Genomic DNA, 15,444 nt, shown 5'->3' on the forward strand with positions numbered 1-15,444 from the left:
TACCTTTCAAATAAATAAATAAATCTTTTTTAAAAAATAAATCAGTCTTTAAAGGGAGGGCCAGTACTGTGGCACAGCGGGTTAAGCTGCCACCTGGGATGTCAGCATCCCATGTCAGAGTGCCAGTATGAGTCCCGACTGCTTTGGCTTGAATGCAGCCCCCAGGTAATGCGCCTGGGAAAGCAGCTGAAGATGCCTCAAGTGCCTGGGCCCCTGAAGCCCACATGGGAGACCCGGATGGAGTTCCAGGTTCCTGGCTTCGGCCTGGTCCAGTTTCGGCTGTTGTGGTCATTTGGGAATGGAAGATCCCTCTCTCCCTGTCTATCACTCCACCTTTCAAATAAATAAAATAAATTTTAAAAAAGGAAATAACAAGCTGTCGCAGGATTCCCAAGCCCCAGACACTCCTTTCACGTGGCACAAACTGAGTCGGGGAGGAAAGCTCAAAGCAGTTTATTCCAGAGAGCCGGGGCAGAAGCGGGCGGGGCCGGGGGGCATCCAAGAGCCAGCAGGTGCAGGGCGGCGTGGATGTGGCCTCAGTGAACTTCCTGCGGGAAAGACAGAGTAAAGATGCTGCCAGGAGCAAGCGGGTGCCCAGTATGACGCCACCGCCCGGCCGTCCCACCTTCTTCCGGCAGTCGCCACAGAAGACACCAATGGTGGCGTTCACCAGCTGCAGCCCGCACAGCACGATCTCCAGGCACGAGGCGGCCACCAGCAACGAGAACAGCGTCACGTTCCAGGGCACCACGCGGGGCGGTGACTCGCACAAATCCCACTGAGTATCGTTGAGCAAGTAAGAGCCTCTGGGGGCGGGGCGGGGCAGGGAGGCATGACGTCACTAGTGCGTGGGGGGGCCGCGCATGCGCCCTAGGGGGTTGGCCCACGTGGAGCTAGTGCCGTCGAAGCCGCGGCCGACCACGTGGGAAGGGCGGGAACGAAAAGGCCGCAAAGCCTTACCCGGTCTCTTGGAAGTGGTAGTCCCACTTGCCGTCTATCAAACATTTGGGTCCGTTTCGGAGCGCAGTTCCCGACACTGAGAGGCAGTAGATAGCCCCAAGCACCCCAATCGCTGAGGAGAAGACCGAGCTCAGCATCTGGAAGAGGGGTGGGGAGTGAGTGAGGCGAGGAGCGCCCTCCTGGCGGGCCCGCCCCTCACAGAACCGCACGTCGCTTGAATCTGGTTAGAAATACATTTCCCGTCAAGCCCCGCGCTGGGAATTGGGCTAATCCTAAGAGGCGGGGTCGCTGAGGTTCATGGGAGTTGTAGTTCCCCTCTGGTCAGGGTCGCTGAGGCCTGAGATTTGTGGGTTCGAGGGGAGGGTGCGATGGACCCTGTTGGGCCTCCGCAGAGGGCGTCATGCAACTAGGAATTCTGTTGGGCGTGCTGTGTGGCTCTGCCAAGGCGAAGTCAGAGTCCGGGTCCTGAGTTCCTTCTTCATTTGAATCTTACCCTGCAGCGGTTCCCACAGCAGCCTGCGCCACAGCAACCCTTGCCTCCTGCCCGGACGGCTGAAATCCCTGGACACAGTATCTGTGGGACAAGAGTCGGTGTGATAGCAGTCCCCGCAGATCCCCAAGGCCTTCCTTGCGTCAGCGCGCACCTCCTGCAGGAAGCTACCTGGGATCCCCTCAGCCCTTTGGACTACAGAAAGACCTTATCACCACTTCTCTTCCAGCTCTGTTGAGCGCTACCTCAATCTATCATTATTTATGTGCTTACCTTATCTCTGTCCGTACTGTAGCCTCCTAGAGGGTAGGGTCCAACATCAGTATAGTCTCCACAAGTCTCGGCACATAGTAGGTGCCCAACTGGCAGTCAGGAGGCCTGCTGTTAAGGCCAACCCTGGATTACTTCACGCTTTATGAATTGGTTCATGTGTCTGGGACTCAGTTTTGCCTCGTGTAAAATGGGTGTGCAAGACCTACCTCACGGGGCTATGGTCAAGATTGAATCAGGGCTGGCGCCGTGGCTCACTAGGCTAATCCTCCACCTTGCGGCGCCGGCACACCGGGTTCTAGTCCCGGTCGGGGCGCCGGATTCTGTCCCGGTTGCCCCTCTTCCAGGCCAGCTCTCTGCTGTGGCCAGGGAGTGGAGTGGAGGATGGCCCAGGTGCTTGGGCCCTGCACCCCATGGGAGACCAGGATAAGTACCTGGCTCCTGCCTTCGGATCAGTGCGGTGTGCCGGCCACAGCGCACGGCCATGGCGGCTATTGGAGGGTGAGCCAATGGCAAAAAAGGAAGACCTTTCTCTCTGTCTCTCTCTCACTGTCCACTCTGCCTGTCAAAAAAAAAAAAAAAAGATTGAATCAGATCAAAGGTTGATCATGTCAAGTCTGACTCAAGAGAATTCTCGGAATCTCTGACTTCCTTCTGTGCTAGGAAGGGATAGTGGTGCGGAGTGGCTGGTGAGCTGGGGCTATGGCAGAGTGTGAAAGAGTGTATTAGCGAATGCTCCGATGTGGAGTGTAGGATTTCCCGAGATTCAGCCTCTGTTTTTTTTCCCCCTCTGTGGTCTTCCTTCCCAGTACACCCAATGCATTCCCTTCCATGATATCACCTGTTTCTCCCGCTAATAGTTGTGTCTAGATTCAAATCTGACTGAGGAGATGTTCATTTGAACATCTTAGTTTGAGCTGAAATTCAGGTAGCCTCAGATCGACTGCACCCTATGCCCCAACTTCAGCTCCCTTTGATTTTCTTGTCTACATCAATGGAAGAATATTCTGCTGGTGACCCAGGCTGGAGAACTTTAATCCTCCTATTTAACTGGCTTCTGATCTCTTTCTCCTTCCTCTTTTCTCATTCAGCACCCCCCCCTCCATGAGGAGACTGTTCTCAGCCTCCCTCCTGGTTCCCATAGCTCCTGCCCCACGCATCCCACACTGCACCACCAGATCCACAGAGCTTTTGCTCAGACCTGTTAGGGTCTCTTCACAGAGCAGCCCAGCAAGGCGTTCGAGGCCCTCACTCCATCTGCAGCGTTGCCTTTGTCTTTGTTTCATGAGGTTCATTGCCAAGGCCAGGAAACAGGAACTTGGTCTGGGTCTCCCACCAGGGTGGCAGGGACCCAGCTAGCTGAGCCATCACCTGCTGCCTCCTGGGCTGTGCATCCGCAGGAAATGGGGATCCAGGGCACAGCCAGGACTCCAACCCAGATACTGCAATGTGGGATGCGGGTGTCCCAGGCAGAGCTTTAACCAGAAGACAACGGCCACCCGAAGATTTTTTACTGTTTTTGATCAAAGTATTTGCTTCCTTTTGTAGTCTGAGCTTCTCTGTCTTGCTCTCTGCCATCTAACTGTCTTAATGAAAAGAGAAAGGCCATCAGAAACACCGAATTCATAGCCTGGATCTGCTCATTTTTCTTCATCTCTATGGCCACTGGATGGCTCCAAGCCACTGTCCCTCTCCAAGCCACTGTCCCTCTCCCGGACAACCGCAGTGACCTCTTCCTGGCCTTTCTGCATCTATGGCTGACCTCCCGTCCATTCTGCACGCGAGGGGCCAAGGGAGCTTCTTCAATCCAGTGCGGGTGTGGAGCCACTAGAGCTCTCACACTGCTGATGGCAGTGACACTGGAGCTCAGTGCCGTGTTTGACAGTACGCGGTAGCACCCAGTATTTGCCATTCCATAAGAAGCAGCAGTTTTGCTCCCAGGTGTTTATCTACCAGAAACGTGCACTCACCTGAAGACATCTGCAGGAACCTCTACAGTGGCATGGTCTGCAACAGACCCAAATGTTCGTCAACAGTGGGATGTTAAAAGATTGCGGGGTGGAGTGGGCATTTAGCCTTGACGTTAAAGACACCTGTGCCTCACATTGGTGTGCTGGAGTTTGAGTCCTGGCTCCTGCCCTGGATTCCAGCTTTCTACCACTGCTGAGCCTGGGAGGCACAGGCGATGGCTTAAGTACCTGAGTACCATGTAGGAGAGCTGAACTGAATTCCTGGCTCCTGCAGTTGCAGGCATTTGGGGAGTGAACCGGTGGATGAGAGCTCTGTCTGTCTCTATGGGTCTCTCTACCTTTCAAATAAAATAAAAAGAAAAAAAATAACATTGAGGAATGAAGAAGAAATGTACAAATGACAGGACAGCCACACATAATAATAATAATATGCATAGTTCTCACAAACAGTATTGTGCCAGAGAAACAAGAAAGACGTATGAGCCCATTTATATAAAGTCTTAAACAGAGTGAACTGGTCTGTGGGGTTAGATAGCAGGCCAGTGGTTACTGCTGATGGTGGTGGTGAGGGGTGGTTCTCAGTCTAGATGCTGTGTACAAGGCTGAGTTCATTCAGTCAAAATTCATTGAGCTGTACACCGAGGATCTGGGTCCTTTCACTCATTGGCCTTTCAATGGTGTACCCAGCCCGGTGTCTGTCTGCTTCAAACCTCACCTCGTGAAACCTCAGCTGCCCCAGCCTGCTGCCCTGTCCTCAGGTGAGGGGAGCCCCTGTTTGCAGTGCCCACACCTCCTTTGTGGTCTGGGTCTCAGCTCAGACGTCACCTCCCAGTGGCCTTCCCTGCCAATGCCCATGGAGCTCTTTATGATACCACCTGGCTTAATGTCTCCGGCGGCACCATCTCCTGCCTGAGGCTGCCTTCAGTCACTCAGGGCTCGCTCAATACAAGGCCCTGGTCTAGGCATTGGGCACAAGCACCAGCAAGACAGGCAGTCCTTGCTCTCACGGCGCTTCCTGGATTGCTCCTGCCTCTCCAATGGGAATGCAAGCTGCGGGGACAGCAGGGACCTTGTCTCTATGCTTGTGGCACAGGGTGACCCTTGAGAGTGGCTGGGCACAGAGGTGGGAGGGCAGCCCTGGAGGTCTCCACGACAGCAGGCTGGTTAGGTCGCGGGGAGGACAGTGGCGGGCTGGAGGCACTGGTGTGGGCTGGAGGAGCGCTCTGGGAATGCTGGCTATGTGTATAGGCCTCTCAGAGAGGGTTGGCGCGGGATGGAGTAGAGTCCAACAGATAGGAGTCCACGCTGGAGATGGGGAGTGGGAGGAAGGACGCCAGAGAGTAAAGGGGATGGGTGGTTCAAGGACAGCTGTCCCGCCGGCGCCCCGGCTCACTAGGCTAATCCTCCGCCTTGCAGCGCCGGCACACCGGGTTCTAGTCCCGGTCGGGGCGCCAGATTCTGTCCCGGTTGCCCCTCTTCCAGGCCAGCTCTCTGCTGTGGCCCGGGAAGGCAGTGGAGGATGGCCCAAGTGCTTGGGCCCTGCACCCCATGGGAGACCAGGAGAAGCACCTGGCTCCTGGCTTCGGATCAGCGCGGTGCGCTGGCCGCAGCGTGCCAGCCACGGCAGCCATCGGAGGGTGAACCAACAGCAAAGGAAGACCTTTCTCTCTCACTGTCCACTCTGCCTGTCAAAAAAAAAAAAAAAAAAAAAAAAGGACAGCTGTCCCGATGAGCTCCTAGAGGGGTCACAGTCGCCCCCTGAGCCGTGGGGATCTGGGCAGGGACCATCTGCTGTCTTTACCCCAAGGCCCCTCTGAATGGAGAAGGAATTGGAGGTGGGGGTTAAGCAGGTTGGGAGAGCCGTGTCTCCTCTGCCCCCACTTTTCCTGGGGAAGACTGGGGCTGGGGGGGGGCTCATCTGTGCCCCACCGACCAATGGACCGCGCTTCCCAGTGATGGTGAGCACCCTGCAGAGTGGCCTGAGGCTGGGAAGGCCATGTGAGCTGAGAGGAGAGTGACTGACCCGTGATGCCGCCCTCTGGCTCCGCATGCCTCTCGCTCTCCTGCCCTGATAACCTCCCACAGGGCTAGCAACTTGGTAGTCAGGTGCAGCCAGCCAGCTGCTCACCGGTGTGGGCGGACAGGGGCCCTCAGGACATGCTCTCAAGCCGGGAGGGAGGCTCCCTGCCTTCCCTGTCCCCTCACACATTCAGCCCAGGGCCTTGGCCCAGGTGCATTAGAGGCACGGTCTGTAGAGTGCTCAGCCTGTCAGGGCAGGTGGGCCCGTTCTTGTTCCCCTCCAAGCCTTTGCCAGCCTCTCTTAGGTAGCCGATCTTTCCCCTCTCCCCCACCTCCCTGTCCTGTTCAGACCCCCTAGGAGCAGCACCCAGCCCCTGGTCCGGGTTCCCACGCCAGTCTTCTCACCATCAGGCCGCCGCCGATGAAGCCAGCCATGAGCCAGACTTGCAAGCTGAGATGGTTGGTCCAAGTGGTCTCCCCATTAGGCACCAGCAGGAGGGCATTGGCCACGATGCAGACCAGGGAGAGGGGGATGAGGGAGAGCCCCACGCAGCGGGCACACTTCCCCGTGCACATGGCGAGGCGTCGGCCAGGGCAGGTGGTGAGTGAAAGTGAGCTGGAGGTTTGCGGCTCAGGGAAAACCTGCTGGAGCCAGGGGCAGGAGCAAAGGTCGGGGAGGGGTGGAGCAAAACCTGGCAGGAGCCTCTGATAAGGGCTGGAGGCACAGGACCTGCTGCTGGGGAGGCGGGGGCAAAGGGGCTGCAGCTGCCGGGGAAGGGGAGGATGTGGTGTGGACAGGATGGGAGAGCTTGTCACACAAAGGAAGTTCTTGTGGTCATTGTCCTCTTCCTCTTTGCGCACACGTTTGTTCAGGCGCGCTGTTGGGTCCTCACCTGCTTTGCACTTGACTGGCCAGCTGTGTGTCTGAGTCCCAGGGGCCTCACCTGTTGCCTGCTGGGCTGGGAGTGAGACAACAGGAGCAGGACTTGGTCAGCCAGGAAGCACTTATAGCTGTGCAGTGGCCTTGTGTCTGTCGGTGCCGTGGGGACAGTTCCTCCCAGCACAGTGGGCTGTCCCTGTGCCCCCTCTTCTCCAGCTGAGGCCACTGCTCCTTTCTCAGGGTGGGACTTTGAGACGGGAGACCTCACTGATGTTCAGCTCCGGCCTCCAGCCTCAGCGTCTGATTCAGCGATGGCTATGCCAGCACAGCTGGGCCCATGAGAATCCATTTCTGCTTGTTTCACTTTTTAAAATGTCAAGTTCAGTTTTATATTTTTTTTTATTTATTTGAAAGGCAGAGAGAGAGAGAGAGAGAGAGAGTGCTTCCTTCCTCCAGCTCACTCCTCAAGTGGCCACAACAGTCAGATCTGGGCCAGGCTGAAGCCAGGAGCCAGGAACTCCATCCTGGTCTCCCACATGGGTGGCAGAGCCCAGGTATTCAGGCCATCATCTTCTATCTTCCCAGGTGCATTAGCAGGGAGCTGGATCCAAAGTGGAACAGCCAGGACTTGAACTGCTGTTCTGCTATGGAATGCCGGTGTCGCAAGCGGCAGCTCAACCCCCTGTGCTACGATGCCAGCCCCAAGAGGAAGACTGGATGACGTCACCAGACTCTGCAGATCCAGCCACACCTGAAGCCTGATCTTCCTTGGTAAGTTTTGATGACGTGAATTGTCATTCGAGTTGTGTTTCTGCCAGCTGCAGACCCAGCTGTGGGTCTCAGGAGCAAACAGGAGCGTGAAGGCCCGCACAGGATGTGGTAGTGCCATGGAGGGGCTGGAGGGGGGGTGCTGCGGGCAGGGCTTCAGAGGGCACGCGATGGCGGCGTCTCACGGGGTGTGGCTTCCAGCCCATGGCCTCCACTGCAGCTGCTCCCAGAGGCCCTGTGCAATCACTACAGGCGTGGAGAGAGAAAACTAACCTCTCCAGGGAATGTCAGATCTGCCGTGTGTAAGGAGCTAGTGTGGCAAACTATGACGGGTTGACCTCTTGATACAGAAAAACAAACTACACCGAAGCCCTGGCGGCTGTTTGCCTCTGACTCAGAGGCAGCTATCGCGGTAACTGAAATTTGGTTTTGCTTCTGTTGTTTCGTTTAATGTTTTTCAAAACAAAAAAAAGTTTCCACGTTACTTCTGATGCTTCCTGTCCCCTCCCCTCCCCTTTTTTAAAAGATTTTACCTTCTCCTCTGTTTCAGAAGGCATATTTTAAAACTATATTTTATTTGAAAGGCAAATAGACAGAGGCAGACACATAGGCAGAGATCTTCCATCCTCTGGTTCACTCCCCAACTGGCCACAACAGCCAGGGCTGGGGGTACATGAAACCAGGAGCCCAGAATGGAATCCAGGCCTCCCATGTGGGTGGCAGGGACCCGAGTACTTGAGCTATCACCAGCTACCTTCCAGAGTGTGCATTAGCAGGAAGCTGGACCAGAAACAGAGCCAGGAGGCAAACCAGGCACTCTGATACTGGATGTGGGTGTCCCAAGTGGTGTGTTAACCTTGGCGCTAAGCACCTGCCCCAGAAGGCATATTTTAAGTCCTAATGGTTAGTTTTAAGTGTATCCTTAGCCAAAGTATCCTTGACCCAGTCACTCTGCCTCTTTCTGAGACCCTCAGGCCGCTGGGCAGGTGCAGTCTTCTTGGAAGGGTTCTGTACAGATAGTTTACCACGCTCACAGCACAAGGACCATGTGACCTGGTGGCCAGAATGGACCGGCTGCTTGCCCCCATCCTCCATCTACCTTATGTCCGAGTCCTTTGCCATGCCACTGTGTAGTCCCTGTCACTAGTGGAAGGATGTTCCTCTCACCATATGGGCAGACGCAACAAGGTCCCAGGCGTGTCTAGGCCTTGAGAGGTACTGAATCTTGCCAACATCATTGTCATAAGAATGTGCCCAAGTTCACCCAGTGGTAGAAGGAGGGTGTGTGGGGCACAGGCATTGGCACAGGGCTCCAAGATCCCCTGTCAGAGTGCCGGGGTTCGGGTCCTGGTTCCTGCACTCCTGATTCCAGCTGCCTGCTAGCGCACACCCTGGGAAGCAGCAGATGATGGCTCACATACTCGGGCCCCTGCCATCCACGTGGGACACCTGGATTATATTTCCGGCTCTTGATTTGGGCCTGGCCCAGCCCTGGCTATTGCAAGTATTTGGAGAGTGAACCAGAGGATGGGAACTTGTGTCAGTCCGTCTGTCTCTCCCTGCCATGTAACTAACTTCTAACTGACTGACCCGGTAAAGTGCAAGAGAAAGGTTTGGATTAGAATCCAGCCTAGGTCAGTTGACTTCCACCCAACCAGCTCACGTATGAGTGAAATAAGGGCTTGCGCAGTTGGCTCTCTGTGTAGGTTTTGCACCTGCTGATTCAACCAGGAATAGACAATATTCAGCAAAAAAAAAAAAAAAAAAAATAGTCGTGTCTGTGATGAGCGTGTACGGATTTCTTTTTTCTTGTCATTACTTCCTGAACAATACTGTATGCCAACTATTTATACAGCACTTTGGTTGCATTAGGCATTATACTTTTTGTTTATTCATTGTGGTGTTATAAGTAATCTAGATGATTTAAAGCAGCAGATGGCCTGGGAGCATGTGTGTAGTTCATATGCACACACACTGTGCCATTTTATATGAGGGACTTGAGCACCTGCAGATGTTGGGAGGGGAGGGGCTTCTGGTACTGAGGCCCTGCAGGTCCCACGGGACAACTGTATTTGTATGTCACTGAGACTTTATGAGATTCCTGGCTCCACAACAGCTGCCCTACACGGACCCCATTATCTAGGTTACGGCTGATTAATGGAGGAACAGGTGGCTGGCCTGCGACAGCCATGGCTCTGAGGTCACTTGAGATGAGGGCTCTGCCCAGCAGAGGTGCCCAGCGACGACTCCTCAGCCAGCCGAATCTGCATTCTTGGGAAATTCGTCGGGGAGGCAACAGAAAGCAGGGTGGCCCCAAATTGAGAGCCGGCTCAGAGAATGGACCGAGCCAACGCCGCTCAAACCAGGAAGGAGCAGAAGCTGCCGCAAGGGAGTGGCGCAGAGAGTGTGGGGGGTAGAGGGCGGAGGGAAGGCCAAGGCCAAGCAGAGCTGGAAGTCGGGCTCCTCAGCGGGGCAGACCAGCAGAGGTGCTGCTGCGTGGGCAGAACTGGTATTGACCTTCCCGGGTGGCTGGCACGTCCTGGACGGTGGACCGGCCCCGTGGATCCGGCCACTGTCTCCACGCACACAGAGTGGGCCAAGCCAGCCACATGTTTGAGTCAGAGACAGAACTTGTTTTGAGGATAAATAAAGAGGAGGGATCAGTGCTGTGGCATAGCGAGTAAAGCCACCGCCTCCAGTCCTTTGGCTACTGGTTTGAGTCCTAGCTGCTCCACTTCCGATCCAGCTCTCTGCTGTGGCCTGGGAAAGCAGTAGAAGATGGCCCAAGTGCTTGGGCCCCTGCCAGCCTTGTGGAAGACCAGGATGGAATTTCAGCCATTTGGGGAGTGAACCAGCTGATGGAAGATCTCTACCCAGTCCTCGTAACTCTGCCTTTCAAATAAAAAAAAAAAATGTTTTTTTTAAAGTTCCAAACACATGCTGTAAAAAACAGAATATTCATGTAAATATATTTTTATATATTTATTTATTTGAAATGCAGAGTTACTGAGAGGCAGAGGCAGAGAGAGGGAGAGAGGGTGGGGGGGAGAGATGAAGTCTTCCATCTGCTGATTCACTCCCCAAATGGCTGAAATGACTGGAGCTTGGCCAATTTGAAATCAGGAGCTTCTTTTGGGTCTCCCACATGGGTGCAGGGGACTAAAGACTTGGGCCATCCTCCACTGCTTCCCCAGGCCATAGCAGAAGCACAAAGCTGGATTGGAAGTGGAGCAGCCGGACTCAAACCGGCGCCCATATGGAATGCCGGCACTGCATGGCCCCTCATGTAAATATCTTAAACTCTTCTATGAAAAAATTAATTGAAATATTACAAGGGTTGGGGCCAGCACTGTGGCACAGTGGGTTAAAGCCCTGGCTTGAAGTGCCGGCATCCCATATGAGCGCCAGTTCAAGTCCTGGCTGCTCCTCTTCCAATCCAGCTCTCTGCTATGGCCTGGGAAAGCAGTGGAAGATGGCCCACATCCTTTGGCCCCTGCATCCGAGTGGGAGACCCGGAAGAAGCTCCTGGCTACTGGCTTTGGGTCAGCGCAGCTCCAGCCATTGTGGCCATCTGGGGAGTGAACCAGCAGATGGAAGACCACTCTCTCTCTCTCTGTAACTCTGTCTTTCAAATAAATAATTAAAAAAGAAATATTACAGGGCCGGCGTGGTGAAGCAATGGGTTAACGCTCTGGCCTGAAGCGCCAGCATCCCATATGGATGCTGGTTTGAGACCCGGCTGCTCCACTTCCAACCCAGCTCTGTGCTATGGCCTGGGAAAACAGTAGAAAATGGCCCAAGTCCTTGGGCCCCTGCACCCATGTGGGAAACCTGGAAGAAGCTCCTGGCTCCTGGCTTCGGATCAGCACAGCTCCGGCTGTTGCAGCCATCTGGGGAGTGAACCATCGGATGGAAGACCTCTCTCTCTCTCTGCCTCTCCTCTCTCTGTGTAACTCTGACTTTCAAGTAAATAAATAAATCTTAAAAAAAAAAAAAAAAAAAAAAAAAGGCCGCCGTGGGTCACTAGGCTAATCCTCCGCCTGTGGTGCCGGCACCCCAGGTTCTAGTCCCAGTTGGGGTGTTGGTTCTGTCCCGGTTGCTCCTCTTCCAGTCCAGCTCTCTGCTGTGGCCCGGAAAGGCAGTGGAGGATGGCCCAGATCTTTGGGCCCTGTACCCGCATGGGAGACCAGGAGAAGCACCTGGCTCCTGACTTCGGATCGGCGCAGCGCACCTGCCGGCCATGGTGGCCATTTATGGGGTGAACCAATGGAAGGAAGACCTTTCTCTCTGTCTCTCTCTCTCTCTCACTGTCTAACTCTGCCTGTCAAAAAAAAAAAAAAAAAAGAAAGAAAGAAAGAAAGAAAGATTACAAGTGTCTTCACACCAAGTTAATCAGAAAATTCAATTAACAGTGGGTATCTTGTGGAAGGGGAACTGGATAATGGGGGAAAAGAGAGGAAGAAAAATTACGTTTCCCTTTTGTACCTTTGGAATTTCATTATTATATATATAGCTTAAACAATAATTATATAATAAAATTAGCCATATCATATAGATAACATTTTGTTAAATCATCAATTTACACTGATAGAGGGTATATTTATAGTGATTATATAACAGCCATAAACCTTTAGGCACTAAATCATATTGTATTGAAAAATATAAAGCCAAAGTAGTGAGAGATATACTAGGAACCTGTTAGAGCAACAGAACAGTAGTGGGACACAATAACATAACACAACGAGTCATTAGCAAATGAAGTAAGAGAAGTAGGCAAAGGTACAAAGGTAAAGAGAATATAAATGACAAGAGGGTTGATCGATTAATTAGCCACTCACTTAGCAAATATGTGCTGAATGGCTGTGAGGTGCACTGGGCCCCCTGCTGGACACGAGGAACACAGCAGCAGCACACAGGCAGGGGCGAGGAGCCACCATCTCCCTGGAGCTAGTGTTCCAGCAATACTGCTTGAACTCTGTAGCTCATTAAAGTATAACTTTTTCAGTGCCAATCAAACATTTAAAAATATTGATCCAAGATTTCCCCGAGCTTGAAAATTTATCAGCTGCTTTCTCAGGCCATAATACGCTGAGCTAGAAATCTGCAAATGTTTAAGTACCCAAACCCAGCCTCTTTTTTTTTTTTTTTTAAATTTATTTGACAGGTGGAGTTATAGACAGTGAGAGAGAGACAGAGAGAAAGGTCTTCCTTTTGTTGGTTCACTCCCCAAATGGCCGCTACGGACGGCGCTGCGCCGATCCGAAGCCAGGAGCCAGGTGCTTCCTCCTGGTCTCCCACGCAGGTGCAGGGCCCAAGCACTTGGGCCATCCTCCACTGCACTCCAGGGCCACAGCAGAGAGCTGGACTGGAAGAGGAGCAACCGGGACTAGAACCTGGCACCCCGACCGGGACTAGAACCTGGCACCCATATGGGATGCTGGCACCGCAGGTGGAGGATTAGCCAAGTGAGCCACGGCGCCAGCCCCTGCCAGCCTCTTAAAAATCCCCAAACAGCCCTAAAATAATTCTTCAACCATGGAGGAAATCTGAATCGCAAACACAGGTTTACAGACAGACAAGGAGGGGGGAAAACTTGCAGGTTGCGCATGAATGACAGCAGGTTACCGAGTGTTTTCTAGCGTGTGTGTGTGCTGGGCTTCTCCTACATGACCTCATAGAGTCCTTCCATCAGCCCTGCAGAGGAGACACTCAGTAAACACTTGCTGAACAAGCATATGTTGGCTCAGGGAGATAAGGGAACTTCCCTGACGTTGCACAGGAAGCTGGCCAGGCTGGGGCCTGCTCGAAGCCGCGCCGGATTCCCGGCACTCGGCATCAGATTGCTCTGTCACGTGACTGGCGTGGGTGCTGAACTGTGGGGAGCAACTCAGACTAGACTAAGTTACTGGAATTAATGCATCTGCTCTCCCACAATATGGCGCTGGGAGAGGAGTAAACAACTTCTACACAGCTGCCTTCAGTTCGACCAGTAACCTGCAGGAGCTGATCCTGCTCCTGATTGGAGGAGAGCAGCGTACTCGGCGTGTGGGCAGCAGAGTTGGGATTGGTGGAAGAGGACTATAAAGGAGGAGAGAGACAACATGCACCAGGAGCATCTAAAGGGAACATCTGAATAACATCTGAGCAGCCCCCGAGAGAGCCGGCCGGCGGTGTGCCGCTCCCCCGCGGAAGTGGGGAAAGTGGCAGGGGGAACCGCCCTTCCACGGAGGTGGAGGGGTCGGTAGCCAACCCGGGAAGAACCAGCAGCAAACCCGGGAAGGGCCGAGCAGACAAAAGAACAGCGCAGGGTCCAGTGTCGTTCCTCCGCGAAGAGGGGGAGCGACACTGAACGGTGATTCAAGTTGGCTTTTCCTGAAACCATTTTTCTGAGACTTGCTCCTTACTGCTTATGATTTTCTTTCTCGTCCCCCCCTGCCTGTTTCCCTCATACAACAAAGGCTTGTAGAGAACTCACTTTACACGGGCATGGCTCAGCATGCTGGGGTTCAGCTGGAAGAGACAGACGATAACTGAGCAGAGCACCAAATAGACAAGAAGCTCAGGAGATGGGCTCGCAGGTGTCAAGAGCCACCTCGGTCAAGGAGGGCAGGGAAGGTGGGTCAGAGACAAGAAGGGAGACTTGGTGAGCAGACAGGTTCCAGCAAAAGCGGCAGGAAGTGCGGAGGCCCTGAGGGGACACGTGTGGCAAGGCGTGGCCGTGAGACAGGCGCTGGGGAGTGAAAGCAGCAGAGCCGGGAAGGTGATGTCAGGCCCCAGCCTGTGTTGGTCATGGTGACAGTTTGAGCGATGCCACAGGTGCCATGGGGAAGCCATCAGAGGGTTTGCAGCAGGGGCTCAAACCTGTGATGTAGCCCTTTGTTATGAAGAGAATGGGCTGTAGAAGGACAAGACTGGGTGTCTGAGATGAGCGAGGAGGTTCTCACAGCTGTTCCGGTGAGGGACAGTGAGTGGGGGCTGGGATCGGTGTGGTAGAGGCAGAGGTGGTGCAGGGTGGTCAGCTTTGGGACATTGTCTGATAATAGAGTTGTTAGGACCTGCTGAGGGGCTGGTTGCATGTGAGGGAAAGACAGGAATCATGGCTGATTCCTACCATTTTATTTTTAAGATTTCTTTATTTATTTGAAAGGCAGAAATACCAAGAGAGAAGGAGAGGGAGAGGGAGAGAGAGAGATCTTCCACCTGCTGGTTCACTCCCCAAATAGCCACAACAGCCAGAGCTGGGCCAGGCTGAAGCCAGGTGCTTCTTCAGGGTCTCCCATGTGGGTGCAGGGGCCATTTTCCACTGCTTTCCCAGGTGCATTAGCAGGGAGCTGGATCAGAAGTGGAGCAGCCAGGACATGAACCTGTGCCCATATGGGATGCCGACACTGCAGGCGGAGGCTTAACCTTCTATGTCACAGCGCCAGCCTCTGTTTCCTAAAATTTGCACCCAGTGATGGGATGGGTGGTACCATTTTCTAGCCTGAGGAAGCACAGGGAAGATGGGTGTGTGGTGCAGGGGTGAGAGAAATAATACAGGCAGAGCAAAGAGGGTGGAGGATGGACAGACTGCCCAGGGGAGGAGGAGCCAGAAGGAGCCACTGGGAAACCAGGAGAGTGTGACCTCCTGGGAAAACAAGGGGCTTCTAGGAGGGAGTGACAACTCCAGTGACTGCTGCTACCATTGTGTTTGGCAAGGCTCTCAGCAGGAGTGGTCAAGAAGCAAATGGAGAACAGAGGATGACCCAATATGTGGAGAACATATCATAAGAGGCCAAACAGCAGTTAAAAAAAATAGAAAGAAAAAGGGGAATTGGCAGTGGGCAGACGTAATAGGAAACACTAGGATAAAATGAGGAACTTCTGGTTACTTCTCTGTCTCTGCAAGTCAAGTATTAAGATCACTAGCTGGGGCCTCACATTGTGGAGCAGCGCGTTAAGCCACTGCCTGCAGTGCCAGCATCCCATAATGGGCGCCAGTTCACATCCCAGCTGCTTTACTTCCAATCCAGCTCCTTGCTAATGCACCTGGGAAAGTCCTTCCTCTCAGAGTTCAGGCTCTCTTACAGCAGGCATTGATGATCAGA

At 53.7% G+C, this 15,444-nt stretch overlaps 1 protein-coding gene across 1 annotated transcript; it reads right to left on the bottom strand.

Annotated features, from left to right (window-relative positions):
• Positions 1-437: 437 nt before the first annotated feature.
• On the bottom strand, positions 438-6,484 carry TM4SF5 (transmembrane 4 L six family member 5). Its single transcript, XM_002719003.5, has 5 exons — positions 6,115-6,484; positions 1,454-1,534; positions 961-1,097; positions 626-806; positions 438-548 (listed from the first exon to the last, which is right to left on the bottom strand). Exons 1-5 carry the CDS (start codon positions 6,283-6,285, stop codon positions 537-539), a joined length of 582 nt encoding a protein of 193 aa, XP_002719049.1. The 5' UTR covers positions 6,286-6,484; the 3' UTR covers positions 438-536.
• Positions 6,485-15,444: the final 8,960 nt, after the last annotated feature.

The sequence above is a fragment of the Oryctolagus cuniculus genome, chromosome 17 (genome assembly GCF_964237555.1).
Source record: "Oryctolagus cuniculus chromosome 17, mOryCun1.1, whole genome shotgun sequence".
Classification (NCBI taxonomy): domain Eukaryota; kingdom Metazoa; phylum Chordata; class Mammalia; order Lagomorpha; family Leporidae; genus Oryctolagus; species Oryctolagus cuniculus.

What these genes read in the sequence shown, in the direction of transcription:
- TM4SF5 (XM_002719003.5), bottom strand. Translation starts at nt 6,285, where the DNA reads ATGTGCACGGGGAAGTGTGCCCGCTGCGTGGGGCTCTCCCTCATCCCC. An exon ending in TCATCGGCGGCGGCCTGATG is followed by an intron (nt 1,535 to 6,114) that starts GTGAGAAGACTG and finishes CTTGTCCCACAG; the next exon opens with ATACTGTGTCCAGGGATTTC. An exon ending in TACCACTTCCAAGAGACCGG is followed by an intron (nt 807 to 960) that starts GTAAGGCTTTGC and finishes CCCCGCCCCCAG; the next exon opens with AGGCTCTTACTTGCTCAACG.